Source organism: Acinonyx jubatus, chromosome X (assembly GCF_027475565.1).
Source record: "Acinonyx jubatus isolate Ajub_Pintada_27869175 chromosome X, VMU_Ajub_asm_v1.0, whole genome shotgun sequence".
Taxonomy (NCBI): domain Eukaryota; kingdom Metazoa; phylum Chordata; class Mammalia; order Carnivora; family Felidae; genus Acinonyx; species Acinonyx jubatus.
The window spans coordinates 11,957,581-11,973,348 of NC_069389.1; the positions used below are offsets into that span (position 1 = coordinate 11,957,581).

The 15,768-nt window shown below is 39.3% G+C and overlaps 1 protein-coding gene across 2 annotated transcripts in view; it reads right to left on the minus strand.

Annotated features, from left to right (window-relative positions):
• Positions 1-9,991: 9,991 nt before the first annotated feature.
• Positions 9,992-15,768, minus strand: part of CLTRN (collectrin, amino acid transport regulator) — a 34,313-nt gene continuing 28,536 nt past the window's right edge. For both annotated transcript variants that reach the window (XM_027054529.2, XM_015071431.3), the window contains exon 6: positions 9,992-10,818. In XM_027054529.2, the coding sequence (XP_026910330.1) occupies positions 10,662-10,818 (157 nt within the window). In that variant the 3' untranslated portion in view covers positions 9,992-10,661. The remainder of the gene's footprint in view (positions 10,819-15,768) is intronic.

The following is a 15,768-nucleotide window of genomic DNA, read 5'->3' on the forward strand; positions in this document are numbered from 1 at the left end:
GGAGGTAGTGAGAGGGAATATAGAGATATGTAAGGCATCTATTTGGATTCTCTGCACAAAGAAAGAACTATGCAACTCTGAGAAAAACTTCCAAGTACACTGGTTTCTAGCCCCCAAAACACCCTCATTCCTTCAAAGGACTCCAGTATAATCCTTGGGGAGGTTTTGTAAATGGCATTTTATTTGCCGCTCTATTGGAATGTGCTGTGTCAAAGCACTACATTTGAAACTGTGACCTGAGGCCTCTGCAGTCATTGTACTACCGAAATGAACCTTCGTCTTACCCTTTATAGCTAAGCAGATGATAATCTAGCAAGCGAATACTATAACATGTGATGGGGATCTAATAAGAGCCTCGGTCACTCTTGGAATGACGGCAGATACTAACATTGGCAAACCTGTGTCACTTCTGAGCAAGCAGATTTTAGTTCTTATGTTCATTGATTTAAATTTTCTTTAGCTCTTCAAAGAGCAGATTAGATTACCTGGAATTATGCTAAATAAGACCCAAAAATCTTATCATATGAATGAATTGTTCCATGGCTGGCTTGTGGCCCAAGGACCTTTGCTTTGCTTATAACAGCCCCGAGCAATGAAAAAATTGGATGAGTGACTCATATCTACATACCCGGTAGACAAATCACTGGCACCAATCCTCCATGTAAAAGAGTCTAAGTATCATTAGAATTTGACCAGGTGCACAAAGTTCTACCAGGCTGACTAGTTATTTCAACAAAACAGCCTATCCATCCAGTGAGATGGAATTTTTTAACTGAATTGATTGGAAATCCAGTTGATTCAATAAGTGTCAACTGGGTCAATGATAGTCATAGAGTAAAAGAATAAAAATATAGAGTAATCATTTAAAAACAGGATCATTACCTGAGTTGAACTTAATATTGGGATAATTAGCTGAGTTACACAAGTTTCTCTACATTTCTGTCTTTTTCTGTCTTCAGGGATTGTATGGAATTATGTCCTCTGGAGGAAAATGAAGGTATAGGTTGGGGCTAGAAGTAATGTGTACTTGGAAGCATTTTCTTTGCAATTACAGTTGACCTTTGAACAATTTGGGGGTTAAAGGCACCAGCTTCCTGTGTAGTAGAAAATCCAGGTATAACTTTTGACTCTCCAAAACCTTTACTAATAGCCTGCTGTTGATTGGAAGCCTTACCAATAAGATAAACAGTCAATTCACACATATTTTGCATGTTATATGTATTATATACTATATTCTTACAGTAAAGCGAACTAGAAAAAAGCAAAGGTTATTAAGAAAATCATAAGAGGGCAAGTGGGTGGCTCAGTAGTTGAGGATCTGATTTCGGCTCAGGTCATGATCTCACAGTTCATGAGTTTAAGCCCCACATCGGGTGAGCTCAAGCCCCACTTTGGGTTAAACATGAGCCCTGGGTGAGCCCCGCTTCTCTCTCTCTTCTCTCTCTCTCTCTCTCTTCCTCTCTCTCCCTCTACCCTTCATTCATTTGCACCCTCTCTTGAAAGGGTGCAAATTTTCTTTCTTTCTTTCTTTCTTTCTTTCTTTCTTTCTTTCTTTCTTTCAAGAGAAAATACATTTACAATATTGTACTGTAAAAAATCCACATATAAATGGACCCACGCAGTTCAAAGCTGTGTTGTTCCAGGGGCAACTGTACACTAGCAGAGTTTCTGCAGGTTTTTTTTTTAATTTTTTTTGTGTTGAAAATTCAAACAGATCCTTGATCTATATTCCAACCAGCTGTCTCCCTATCAGATGTACGTGTGGTGTGTTTTTTTGGATGGGTGGGTTATCTATTTCTGATATTCAGCCATTGTAAATATATATGTTCATAGGGCAAAATATTTCCCTTAAACCCTTTTATTCCTCTTTCTGGCCTCAAGCTGAGGAGTCTCAATATCAATTTTAATAAATAAAAACTTCATTCACAGAGCACATTTTCTTTATTCATTTTGCCGGGTTTTATTATTTATCTCATTCTGTTCTCCCAATAACCTTTTGGACAGATAGGGCAGGTATTAGTTCCTTTTTAAAACTAGTCTATTTACACTAAATGGAGACAACTTATTTCACTGGATTGTCTTCTCTCCACTCTTATGAATCCCTGCACACCTAGGGCCACGCAGTTAGTTAATGGTGGTGTCAGGATTAGATCCCAGGCAGTACGGGTAAAACTGTGCATACACCAATACTAAACTACTCTCATTGGGATCTGAGGCAGCATCTAATCGCCAAACACTTGAATATTTCCACATCCAACATTATTAAATACCATAAATAAAGGTCATAAAGAGCACTGTATCTGTTCAGGTCAGGTATTGCTGCCAAGTGGTTTTGAGGGGGCTTGGGATTTGGGAGTTGCAGATAAGGGACTGTGGTTATGTATTCCTCTAGCCTTCATGCTCTCCGCCACTATGTGAAGCAACTAATCATTAATATACAATGACTACTTGCACACCTTTCCCCCTTACTCCAAGGCTTTTCTAGATAGCAAACCAATCTATTGGTGGTCAGCAGAGAGAACCATTAAACCCAAGCATTTTCTCCATCATCTTCATTATGCACAAGATTGAATTCTCTTCTTTCTTTCACTACTAGGAGCTCAACTACACTACACAAAATCATTCCATTTTTTACCTGCTTATTTCCCTCTCTCTCAACTTCTCTGGCTACCTTCAGAACAGCCAGAGAGAGAGGAGGAGGAATAAAAGGATGAGACCATATCACAGGGAAGTCAAGAAGAAAGAGTGTGGCAGAGAGGGCAGGGTGCCCTACACTGTAAAATGCATCCAAGAGATTCAGGAGGGTGAGGACCAGGAAGCTGTGACCTTGATAACTGGAAATTCACCAGTGACCTTTGAGGGAACAGTTTCCTCCAGGTTATGGGAATGGATGCCAGAATGCAAAGAATTGGGAAACAAGTGGATGGTGGTAAAGCCAAGGCAGTGAATATAGACCTAATGTTTAGTGAGCCAGGATCAATGTCCTTTAAAGATCTTCAGAGTCTCTATGAATTGTCTGTACTAGTTCCATGTACTTTCTTATTCTTCCATTAAAACTTGCTTTTCCTCAGGCCCAGAACTATATGGTCAAAGCAGGGAAGAATATCCAATGGAAAAAAGACAGTCTCTTCAACAAATGGTGCTGGGAAAACTGGACAGTGACATTCAGAAGAATTAAACTGGACCACTTTCTTACACCGTATCCAAAAACACATTCAAAATGGATGAAAGACCTAAATGTGAGACAAGAAACCATCAAAATCCTAGAGAAGAACACAGGCAGCAACCTCTTTGATTTCAGCCAGAGCAACTTCTTACTAGACGCGTTGCCAAAGGCAAGGGAAACAAAAGCAAACATGAGAAACTATTGGGACTTTATCAAAATAAAAAGTTTCTGCGTGGCAAAGGAAGTAATCAACAAAACTAAAAGTCAGCCTACACAATAGGAGAAGATATTTGCAAATGACATATCTGATAAAGAGTTAATATCCAAAATCTATAAAGAGCTTATCAAACTCAACACCCAAAAAACAAATAACCCAGTTAAGAAATGGGCAGAAGACATGAATAGACACTTTTCCGAAGAAGACATCCAGATGGGTAACAGACACATGAAAAGATGCTCAACATCACTCATCATCAGGGAAATACAAATCAAAACCATGATGAGACACCACCTCACACCTGTCAGAATGGCTAACATTAATAACACAAGAAATAACAGGTGTTGGTGAGGAGGCAGAGAAATGGAACCTTCTTATGCTATTGGTGGAATGCAGACTGGTGCAGCCACTCTGGAAAACAGTGTGGAAGTTCCTCAAAAAACTGAAATAGAACTACCCTATGATCTAGCAATTGCACTATTAGGTATTTACCCAATGTATATAAAGATACAGATTTGAAGGGGTACATGCACACCAATGTTTACAGCATTATCAACAATGGCCAAACTATGGAGAGAGCCCAAATGTCCATTGGCTGATGAATAAAGAAGATGTGGTGTGTGTGTGTGTGTGTGTGTGTGTGTGTGTGTGCGCGTGTGTGTGTATACATCAAAAAGAATGAAATCTTGCCATTTGCAACAACATGGATGGAGCTATTATGCTACGTTAAATAAGTCAAAGAAAGACAAATACCATATGATTTCACTCATATGTGGAATTTAAGAAACAAAACAGATGAACATATGGGAAGGGGGGGAGGAAGAGAAGAGAAGGAAACATACCACAGGAGACTCTTAATGATAGAGAACAAACTGAGGGTTGATGGAGGGAGGTGGGTGGGGGATGGGCTAGATGGGTGATGGGTATTAAGGAAGGCACTTGTGATGAGCATTGGGTGATGTCTGTAAGTGATGAATCACTGAATTCTACTCTGGAAACCAATATTGCACCATATGTTAACTAACTAAAATTTAAATTAAAATCTAAAAACTGGGAGAAACACCTGCTTTTCCTCAAACACTGACAATACAATACAATACAATCACAGCTAGTTCTTATGAAATCACCTGTTTTCATTACATTGCTAGCATTTATAACAGTTTGTCTTCTAATATTTTATACAATAAATGTACAATATTTAAGCTATGTCATGGGTTAATATGCTCCTGTGAGCTACCCTGAAGGCTGTCCTACCATGTATGACATATTTATATGGGGAACATCTTTCCTAAATTCCAAGGAACTGACTAGAAAACTAATAGCTTGGACCATAGGAAATTGCCATTTTTGTAGATCAAAAATGATTGCATAGGGGCGCCTGGGTGGCTCAGTTGGTTGAGCGTCCGACTTCGGCTCAGGTCATGATCTCACGGTTTCTGAGTTCGAGCCCCACGTCGGGCTCTGTGCTCACAGCTCAGAGCCTGGAGCCTGCTTCCAATTCTGTGTCTCCCTCTCTCTCTGCCCCATCCCCACTCATGCTCTGTCTCTCTCTGCCTTAAAAATAAATAAAATATTTTTTTAAAAAATGATTGCATAGCAGGAAGTTTATCCAATTCAACCTTATAAGTTTTCAAATGCAACCTTGATACAAACTAAATGCTGCCACAATACTTCATTGTTTACTAATTATGGTGGGCTATGAATTAATGGCTTAGGATGACAAATGAAGTCCAGGGAGTGACTAAGACATTAGTCTTAATTGGACTTCTGCTAAATTTTCCAAATAAGGGCCACTTGTTCACTATACCAAGGCACCTGACAGTGGCACTTCTAGGCCTGCCTGCCCATGGTGGTTAGTGTTCACATTTGTTCTATGCCATGCCCAGGAGCTCATGTTCCACCCTTTCCAATGGTCTTGGATGTGATCTCGTCCTGTTTTTCCGGGAACCTACTTTCAGACTGGGTCAAAAGACATCAGACACTCGGAAAAAAACTAGGATCACTCTCTTTGGATCTGATTAAATATCTCCCTTCATCCAACACCCCACATCCATATTATTGTCATATAATCACTAATTTTCAAAAAATATAAATGACATCAAGGAGTAACTCTGGAAAAATTACATCTAGGGACACAGTTGTCATTTCATTATTGGCAAAGCTCTCCCCTACTGCCCAGTAGACTGGCACCAACAATTTGTACCCTGCTACTGCCACCACAGTGCTCTAAGAGATTAATGCTGTGCTTTATAAATTGGTTCTTAATCTGTACCCATAACTGATGTAAAATTCTTTCTCAAACAATGCTATAAAAATAAAAAGCAAAATAACCCAGTAAATAACAGCTAGAAATCATCTATTCATTCATTCATTCATTCATTCATTCAACCCCACATTCCCTAAAATAGAATGCTATTCTTGGTAACAAACTTAATCTTGTCATAAATAATGAATGGGTCCCTTCTAAAATATTCTTCCTCTGTTTACATTTCCTGAACCTAGCATGATATCTTACATAGAGTGGACATTCAATAAACTCTTGAGGCAGAAAGGAAGGAAGGAGCAAAGGAAAGATAGTAGGAAAGAAGGGGGGAAATCTTCCATGCATTTGTTTATGTAATCGAGTTAACTAGATATGCGGTATTTTTTTATGAAGGAAAACAGGATGTAAAATGGGAAATAAAATATTATATAAAGGGGCCCCATGAATTTGAAATAAGGACTGGGAATTTGGGCTCTGAAGCATTTTTTACTCTTTTTGGTTTTCAAGCTGGGTTCTCTCTCATTCTTTATTCCTTATTCAGGAATGATAAATGTGCATATTTCAATTGGTGACATTCACATCTCGAATCTGATCATGGATCATTCGAAGCGCAAGAACTCGCTGCATTCTTTAATATAGTCATCTTTGTATTGGTTAGTCCTTGTGGAAAACATGGAAGGTGAAACCACACCAAAAAAAAAAAAACCCACAAAAGTTACCTGCATTTACATTTCTTCTATGAAACAAATCCAGATATCACCACCCCACCTCATTTTTTCTTTAAGTGACCTGGATTTCAGACGCTTCTGTCTTTCCAGTTTCATCGCAGTTTTTGTTAAGGACTTGGAGAGTGGAATGACAGCTGTATTTCCACTTGCTTTACACCATTTTATTTCCAGTACATATCACCTCACAATGTGCTCCCTTGTGACACATTACAGGATCATTAAATTAAAAATGAAAGGTGTGGTTGATGACTGACTGCTCTCTAATTACCCAGAGTGTTTGTCAAAGGCAGTAGGCAGAAGACATAAACCCCATTTTGCTGTTATATTGACTGTCAAGTTTATAGCACATTTCTGCTGGCATAGAAAACTTCCCCAACAAGGATATTTAGTGGAGCAGACCTTTGCAAGTGGAATAAATCCCCTCAGCATCAGAATAAACCAACAGTGAAGAAAATGATCTAGTGATCAAACTGGTTCATCCCATGCCTTCAAAATAAGAAGCCTATCTGAGATCAGTGTTTCTCAATCTGTTTTTCCCCATTACTAAGACTTTTTAGACATCTTTTCCTAATAGCTTATCCAGAAAATGTTAATACTATAGATATACTTTTTATCTGTTTATGTGCAGTGGTCCTTTGGAGGACTATAAACCATTGTAACATCTAAACTTTTTGTTCTTCCCACTAAGACCAATTTCCACCATCTTGAGAATACATGTCTTGGATTATGCTTGCTAGTGCACACTGAATTCTGATGACGTTTCACCAATTCTATATGCAAAGCTACCCTATTCTGGAGAATGGAGCTCAAGAAAATGTAAGACAGAAAATGGTTCTTTAGTAAATCGTATATTGTCAACTGAGAGAGCAAATCTTCCTCTACTAAAAATGAGGAAGGCCTAATAATATTAAAGAGCATATGGTTCCCAAGTCAAAATGGTGTCCAAATCAAAAATCTCACACCCACAAATTCAAACTCCTCCATGTACAGGCAGAGGGGCAACCTTTGTTCTCAGAAAGGAGATGATGAGCTTGCAAGAGCCACCATCTCGTTTACTTATTTAGCTTTTTTTTTTTTTTGGATGTTTTTATTTATTTTTGAGATAGACAGAGTGCGAGTAGAGGAGTGGCAGAGAGAGGGAGACACAGAATATGAAGCAGGCTCCAGGCTCTGAGCTGTCAGCACAGAGTCCGATGCAGGGCTCAAGCTCACAAACTGTGAGATCATGACCTGAGCTGAAGTCGGACGCTTAACCAACTGAGCCACCCAGGCACCCCTCGGTTACTTATTTAGTAGCACATGTTGATTGAGCTCTGACTATGGAGACTTTCAGCTCCATGAGGACAGGGATTGTGTTCGATTTTGCTCACCACTGTAGAATAAAGGAAAGAGGAAGACAAGGAACTATGCTAGGTGATTTGAACACTGCCTCCAAGAACATTATATTTAGTGTGAAGATACAGGTATGTAAAAACAAATAAAGTAAAATATTATAACGATTTTAATTAAAAACATACATAGCTATGGTAAGGTTACAGAGCAATGGTTAATTCTATCTGGTTAGAAGTGGGAGGAAAGTGAAGAGGGTTATGAAAATGTTCATGGGGACAAGGCTATATTAGGACTTTTGTGGGCCCTAGGGTACTCTTGCCTTTATGGTCTCCTTTCTCCACAAAAACACATTTAAATATAACGTAACTGTAGAACAACAAGATAAGTATAATCATCTGGGCAATCTAGGAGCATATAGCTTGGGGGTCCAGCAAAGACCTCCAGGAGGAGTAAGATGTTTAAGTGACAGAAAGGCTAAGGACAAGCTACAAGAGTGGCTGACAGGGAACAGTGTAGAGAGAACAGCTTGTTCAAAGGCCTGGAAGTGAGAGATTTGCTATGATTGGATGAGAGAGTTAGAGAGACAGAAAGAAGACCAGGGTAAGAGATGAGAGGAAGGTGGAGGTCAAACCACAGAAGGCCCTGTGTTTAATGAATCTGGCTTTGGGGCGCCTGGGTGGCTCAGTCAAGTAAGCATCTGACTTCGGCTCTGGTCATAGTCTCACATTTCATGGCTTTAAGTCCCTCATTGGGCTCTGTTCTGACAGGGTAAAGCCTCCTTAGGATTCTCTCCCTCTCTCTCTCTCTCAAAATAAATAAATACACTTAAAAATAAATAAAAATAAATAATAAAGAGTCTGGCTTTATCCTAAGGATAATAAAAAGCCATTTAAAAGCATCTATGTCAGGAACCAACAGGATCAGGTTTGCATTTTGGGTATTAATTCAAGCTACATTACAGCCAGTGGACTGGAGAGGGTGTGGTGGATATTCTGGGGGTTCACCAGGCCCTCTCTTCAAGGCTCACCTTCCCATCCCCAGCTTCTGGAAACATTGGCTTTTGAAGGCTCATAGCTGATCCCTTCGATGGGAATTGCCCCGAGCCACAGGGAACTGCCTTTCCCAACGGCAGATCCTCTCCCAGAGAGTACCCATGGCCATGACTGGCTAATGTGGAGATACAAAGGCCCAGCCACCTTATCTGAATCAGGGACAACCTCAGCTCCTAAGCTCCTTGAAGGATTGGCTGAAGCCTCTATTGTAACCATGTTGCTGGTCACTTCTCCCTCTGCCTAATCCCACTCTATTAATTTCCTATTGCTGCATAACACATTACTGCAAACTTAGTGGCTTGAAAAAACACACATTTATCATCTCACAGTGTCATGGGTTGGGAGTCTGGGCACATCTTAACTGGGTCCTCTGCTTGGACTGCAATCCAAGTGTTGACCAGACTGCATTCTCATCTGGAGACTTGACTGGGGAAAAATCCACTTCCAAGCTCACTCCAGTTGTTGACAGAATTCACTTCCTTGAGGTTGGAGGACTGAGGACCTCAGCTTCTGGCTGGCTGTTGGTCAGAGGCTGTCTTCAGTGCTGAGAGGCCACCAACAATTCCTAGAGGCTGTTCACAGTTTCTTTCATGTAGGCTTTCCCAACATGGCCACTTAGTCAAGCCAACAAGGAGAGTCTCTAAACACATCTGCTGGCAAGACAGACTCAGACATGATATAAAGTAATTGCAGGAGTAATGTCTCCTCATCTTTGCTGTGTTCCATACATTAGAAGCAACTCACCAGTCCCGTCCTCACTCAAGGAGAGAGATTACATGAAGGTGTGAACATTAGATGGCAGACATCTTTGAGTCTATTTGCCACACCTGCCTTCCTCACTTCTCACAGGTGTATCTCCTGAGAGCATTCCCCAGTAAGCCTTCTGCTTGCAACGACCCATCTTGGAGTTTGTATCCAGGAAACAACACTGGGTCAGGGGAGAGAGTTAGAAACTGTTGTGGTAACATCAACTATGGGTGACAGCAGCAGTAGACTGAGCAGCAAATTTTCATTCTATTCATAAATGTATAATAAATTATTATTAGAATTTAGAAGAATCATGGCCTATCTGGAAGTGTAATGAAGTGTACTAACTGTAAGTTGTCTTCAAAGTAAGGATACACACAACGAAAATAATTCATTTCTAGGGTTGTAGAATAGATTACGCATAACTAATAAAAAATAGGTTTCCTGACTTCCACAGCATGAAAATAACTCTCAGACCACAGTCAGTTGCATAATTAAAAAGAGATGATTAGCACTTTATTAAATTCACATAGATTGTACTTTTACAAATTGCAGAAATAGTCAACAAACAGGGCTACCCTATCAGAGACTGATAGAGAATAAGCAAGTATTGGTATGATAACAGGATCAAATTTCACCTCATGTATTGATACTCCCATATTCATCCATCTCAGTTATAATCATTATTTTCTATTCTTGATTTCTTAGTCATGTGCAGAGTGATATAAACAATATTCAAAAAGGATCCACTTTCAAAGATTTCCATACCATATTATAGGTATTTTCCACTGGAAAAAATATTTCTCTTTAGGTCTTCAAAGTGTGAAAAAAAATACATGTAGTGGCCTGACCTTATTTCTGGAAATGCTTAACACAAATGCATTTTTAAACCAATAACTAAAGACACCACATGACTACAATTACACATTGTGTTGTTGGAGAAATATTTTGGAATATTCTGAGTAGTCAACAGCTTATGATTCCAAAGGTCTTCATGGATATAACTGATTGCCTTTTACTTTCATGCACATTGACAATTTCTTACAAAAGAAGAATGGTGAAACAAAATATACAATCTGCCTTTGATCATTTATAATGCTTAGCAGTTGCACAGAAACAAGTGTTGAGTTCCTTGGGGAAGCAAAACAGCAGCCCTTCAGAGAGGGGTGAGCCGCTCATCCTCTGTCATGAAGGCATCGTTAATGTGCCCTCCCTTAGTGTCCAAGGGATCACAGGGGATGCCATTCTCAATTGTGATCATGTTTTCACACTTATCTTCAGAGTCATCCATTTCAGTTGGTCCTTTGCTCATCCTAAATGCACACAGAAAGAATGATTGGGATCTAGGAGGAGAAATCCTGGTCTTCTGTACAAACATGGAGAGTAGGAAAGGGAAGATGAACCTTAGAATGATGAAATAGTTGATGACATTCTGTATTTTCAAATAAATTTCAAAGATCGTAACGAGCTAATGAGCTGAAAAGTTGCTACTAAGATAAGAAGTCTGCATGGATGATATATACATACTGATCAGAATAAGCCGTCTTATTTAGAATACTAAAACAAATAGGCATGAATATGTATATGAGTGAATATATATTTATATGAATGAATGTGTTTGTATACACACACAAATTGCATGAAGGAACGCGAAGAAAATGTGTGGTAAAATAGCAAGTTAAAAAATTTAGCTCTAGGAGAACAATTTAACAAAAATTGAATTTTAAAAAAGTAACAAATTCCTCTCACAGGATTTGACAAATAGTCTGTAAATAGTGGGTGGAAATCAAATTGAAATGAGGCATCAAGAACCAAACTCACATTCCTTTATAGAAAAGAAGTAACCATTATAAATTGCAGATATCATTGCTTGGCTCTACTCATTACAAAATAGTTGCATTCGTTTGTAAATTGGGCTTTTGGAACTCAGAACACACTTTACTAATTACATTACAACTCGGAGCTAAAATTCCAGGTCATTCCCCGAAAAAACTCTGTATGACACTGTAAATCTTTGAGTTCCTCATTCTCAGACCCTTTGTAGACTCTGCTAGCCCTACCCTTAATATTTCCTTGGAGTGTGGAAAGCTGTAGCCTTGAATTCAAAGGGTTTTCCTGTCTTTTGTGAAAGACCAAGACACTGAGCCAACTATGCTTGTTATCAAGGAAGGTAAAAGAAAAAAAAAAAGAGGTGGGTACCTCTATGCAACCACAGAGAAGAGTAGTTTCCCTGAGGTTAATCACAAGTTAGATGTTGGGGCATCACAGAAGCATGATTTTGGGCATGATGCTCCCAGACTTGCCAGAGATGCTTTTGTTCCAGGAATCTGTGGAAACTTCAAAGAGGTAGACCCAAATGGATCACACTGCTGGAATGGTGGGTATTGCTATGGTGACCAGGATGGACTCCCACCACTATGGAAGTCCCTTAGGACCTTGGTGAGTCTCTGGTGAATGAGGAAGTGGTGAAAATGCCCCAATGATGACTGAGGTAGAGCTTCCTATTTGTCCTGCATGAGAGTCCATTTTAATGTGTTTTAACGAATATGATGGAGGAAGGGAGAAAAAAGAAAGAGCTCTTATTTACAAAAGAATGACGACTAAGATAGAAAGAGTAACAGAAATAGAAAATCACCACTATAATAATAATTCATTCTGATGAGGCTCATCAATGGATATTCAACCATTGAGTAAGGGATGGTTGGGGAACAGGATATTCACATGGTCTCAGTGTGTCACACTCACAAGCGGTGTACTAATTACAAAGAGATATTTGTATTTTGTCAAGGAAGAAATCTGGTGAACATCACCAACAATGAGACAAATTGACAGTGCCTCCAGATTTGATGCACTGAGATTTTATTTATTGTTTATTTATAAAATTCTGTGTTCTGTGTTCCTACCCCACCCCATCACCAAATTTTTTTTACCTGAATCTGCCAGGAGGAAGTAATCAGACAAATCCAAATTTTAAAATATTTTATAAAACAGCTGATCTGGACTCAGCACAGAGTAGGCACTTAAGTGATGTGCTTAGAGTTGGATGGACAGACACATGGATAGTTGGCTAGCTAGTTAGATGGATCAATGACTGGCTGGCTGGAGGATAAATTAATGGATGGGTGGATGGACTAATGCTGTAGGTCAAGTTAGACAGCATGCAAAGGTAGATCTTGAATGGGATTCATCACAGAAAAAGAAAGAAAGAAGAAAAGAAGAAAGAAGAAAGAAAAGAAGAGGGAAGGAAGGACACATACACACATAATATTTCTTGTATCTCTTGTATTGTTGCTTTTCCAAATGAATAGAGGAAAACATTTGTTTTCCTACCTTAGAAATTAGTAGTATAGATTTTGCAAGGGTTTGCTGATGGTTTATTAGATAATTCCAAATAGTTGAAGTTCATAAAGAAAGGTGAAGTATCATTCCAATGCAGTAGATCCCATCGTCATCACTTGAAAATATTTCACTATTGTACATGCCACTATCAAGTGTCACAATTTATCACTACAGGCCCAATGCTGGGTTAGAAGCTGGAGGTCACAGTTCCAGAGACCTAGTAAAGGATAAGCTCCTGTGTTTTTCCATCCTCAGGGTGAAGACACTGTACTGGCCATGCTAAGCCTCAGCCATCAGCTATCAGGGCAGGCTGGGATGAGCACAGAGTTTCATGTTTCAGCCAAGTGAAATCACCTAACAGAGGACTAGAATACTCTTGCCTCTCCTCTGGTGGACAGGAGTATTGTTACTTTCCATGTCCTCCAGAAAGCAAAAGCAATGGACAGTCTATAACCATCAATCATATCACTTCCATTCACAGTATCCAGCATTCATTGAATAACTATGCTTTGAGTGACTACTGTGTGCTCAAAGAGACTCAGTCCTCATCCTAAAGTGAAAAGAAAAGAGTTAATAAAAGGGAAAAACTCCAAATTTCACTCATCTTCCTTCCCATTTTTTATGGATTATAAAAAAGAGGAGTGATATTTCAATAGGGATGAAGCTCCAGTAAGAAATGCATATTTATTAGGAATGCAAGCTGGTGCAGCCGCTCTGGAAAACAGTAGGGAGGTTCCTCAAAAAATTAAAAATAGAACTACCCTACGACCCAATTGCACTACTATCCAAGGTATTTATCCAAGGGATACAGGTATGCTGTTTCGAAGGGACATATGCACTCCAATGTTTATAGCAGCACTATCAACAATAGCCAAAGTGTGGAAAGAGCCCAATGTCCATCGATGGGTAAACAGATAAAGAAGATGTGGTATACATATATACAATGGAGTATTACTCAGCAATCAAAAAGAATGAAATCTTGCCATTTGCAACTACATGGATGGAACTGGAGGGTATTATGCTAAGTGAAATTAGCCAGGGAAAGACAAATATCATATGACTTCACTCATATGAAGACTTTAAGTGACAAAACAGATGAACATAAGGGAGGGGAAACAAAAATAATATAAAAACAGGAAGGGGGACAAAGCATAAGAGACTCATAAATATGGAGAACAAACAGATGGTTACTGGAGGCGGTGTGGGCTAAATAGGTAAGGGGTATTAAGGAATCTACTCCTGAAATCATTGTTGCACTATATGCTAACTAATTTGGATGTAATTTTTTTAAAAAAAATTAAAAAAAGAAATGCATATTTATAAATTATCATTAAAATTGTATAGTTCACGCAATTTCCCCAAAACTCATTCCTCATTGGGCTTGAAGTGAATAATAATTCTCCACAACAGTAAATAGATTTTCAACAGTCAAATCTTACTCTAAAATTTGCATATATAAGTATGAAATTCATCTTACCAAAACTTTAAAAAAAATTTTTTTCAATGTTTAATTTATTTTTGAGAGAGAGAAACAGAGCTTGAGCGGAGGGAGGGACAGAGAGAGAGGGAGACACAGAATCCAAAGCAGGCTCCCGGCTCTGAGCGGTCAGCACAGAGCCCAATGCAGGGCTCGAACTCGTGACTATGAGATCATGACCTGAGCTGAAGTCAGACGCTGAACTGACTGAGCCACCCAGGCGCCCCTCATCTTGCCAAAATCTTAGAGGATGCAGCACTCTGAAGTAGGTGGTAGTCTTAGAAATAATGGTTGCCAGCATCTATTTGTCAGTTTCCTTAGTTAAGAAAGTGTTTTTATCGATGATAAAACATTAGATGAAAAACTGCAGAGAGCTAGACACATGTAGATGGCTGCAAGGAGTCTTGCCTCCCCCTCTGAACCATAAAACTAATCCATGAGGCATCACAGAGGATGGGGAGGAACTAAAAAGAAAGACGCAAATAGATGAGGACAAGTTTGTCTCCTTTGGAGGAAGGACTTCTCAACCAAAAAGATTGAGTGAAATGGCTACGGAAGTATATCTAATGAAGCTGTGTCAGTGGCAAATTAGGTACATGTTGTGCTCTTGTGACCTTAGATCCAATTGTTCTGAGTCTTGGCATTGCTGGGCTTCACAAACTGCAATGTCAGTAACTTGCTGGCTGGACACGATAAGCGGCTCAAAGGTTATGTAACAGTACTATAGTACTTTGTCACATTTCATAGTAGGTCCTGTAATAAACTGACTCACTGCCTGTGCATTGCTCTTACTAACAATAAGAAAACTGAACCATGTTTCTGGATCATTCTGAATTGATGTTCTGCTAAAAACATGAATTCTTTTTCCTGAAAAATAAAATTGAGTGTTAATGACTTCTGCTGTTCCTGCAGTGTCAGGTGGTTCAGGAGGATTTTTTAGAAAGTAACTAAAATACCTGAAACTAGCTCCTAAGAGCCTCGAAAGTAGACATTTCTCATAAATCCAGACAGAAAAGGGGCAAAAGAGGAGACAAAAAAACCATCAGCTGACCCTCGGAGCTAGGGGGTGTTGAGAAGCAGGGTTTGTTCAAAATAAAGTAGTGGTAGCTAAAAGCACAGAGAATACTTCTGTCTCCTTTCAAACAAGACAGAGCTGAAGAGCCAAGGCCCAAGAATAGCCAGAAAACAACAAAGGACAGACAAATATGATTTTAAACAGAACAGAATTAATTATTGGAGAATTGGGAGTGTCCTCATGATCAGTACCAGTGATTCCTGGGGAAAATATCGGCGTTACTGGAATGATTTCAGTGGGTACCACAGTTCAGTGAGATCGATGGGCTTTGGGATCCAGCCCACCTGGTTTTAAATACGGTGACGACTACTTTCTAACCATGCGACTCTAGTCAGGTTGCTTTATGTCTGCCATGCAGTAGGGATACTAATA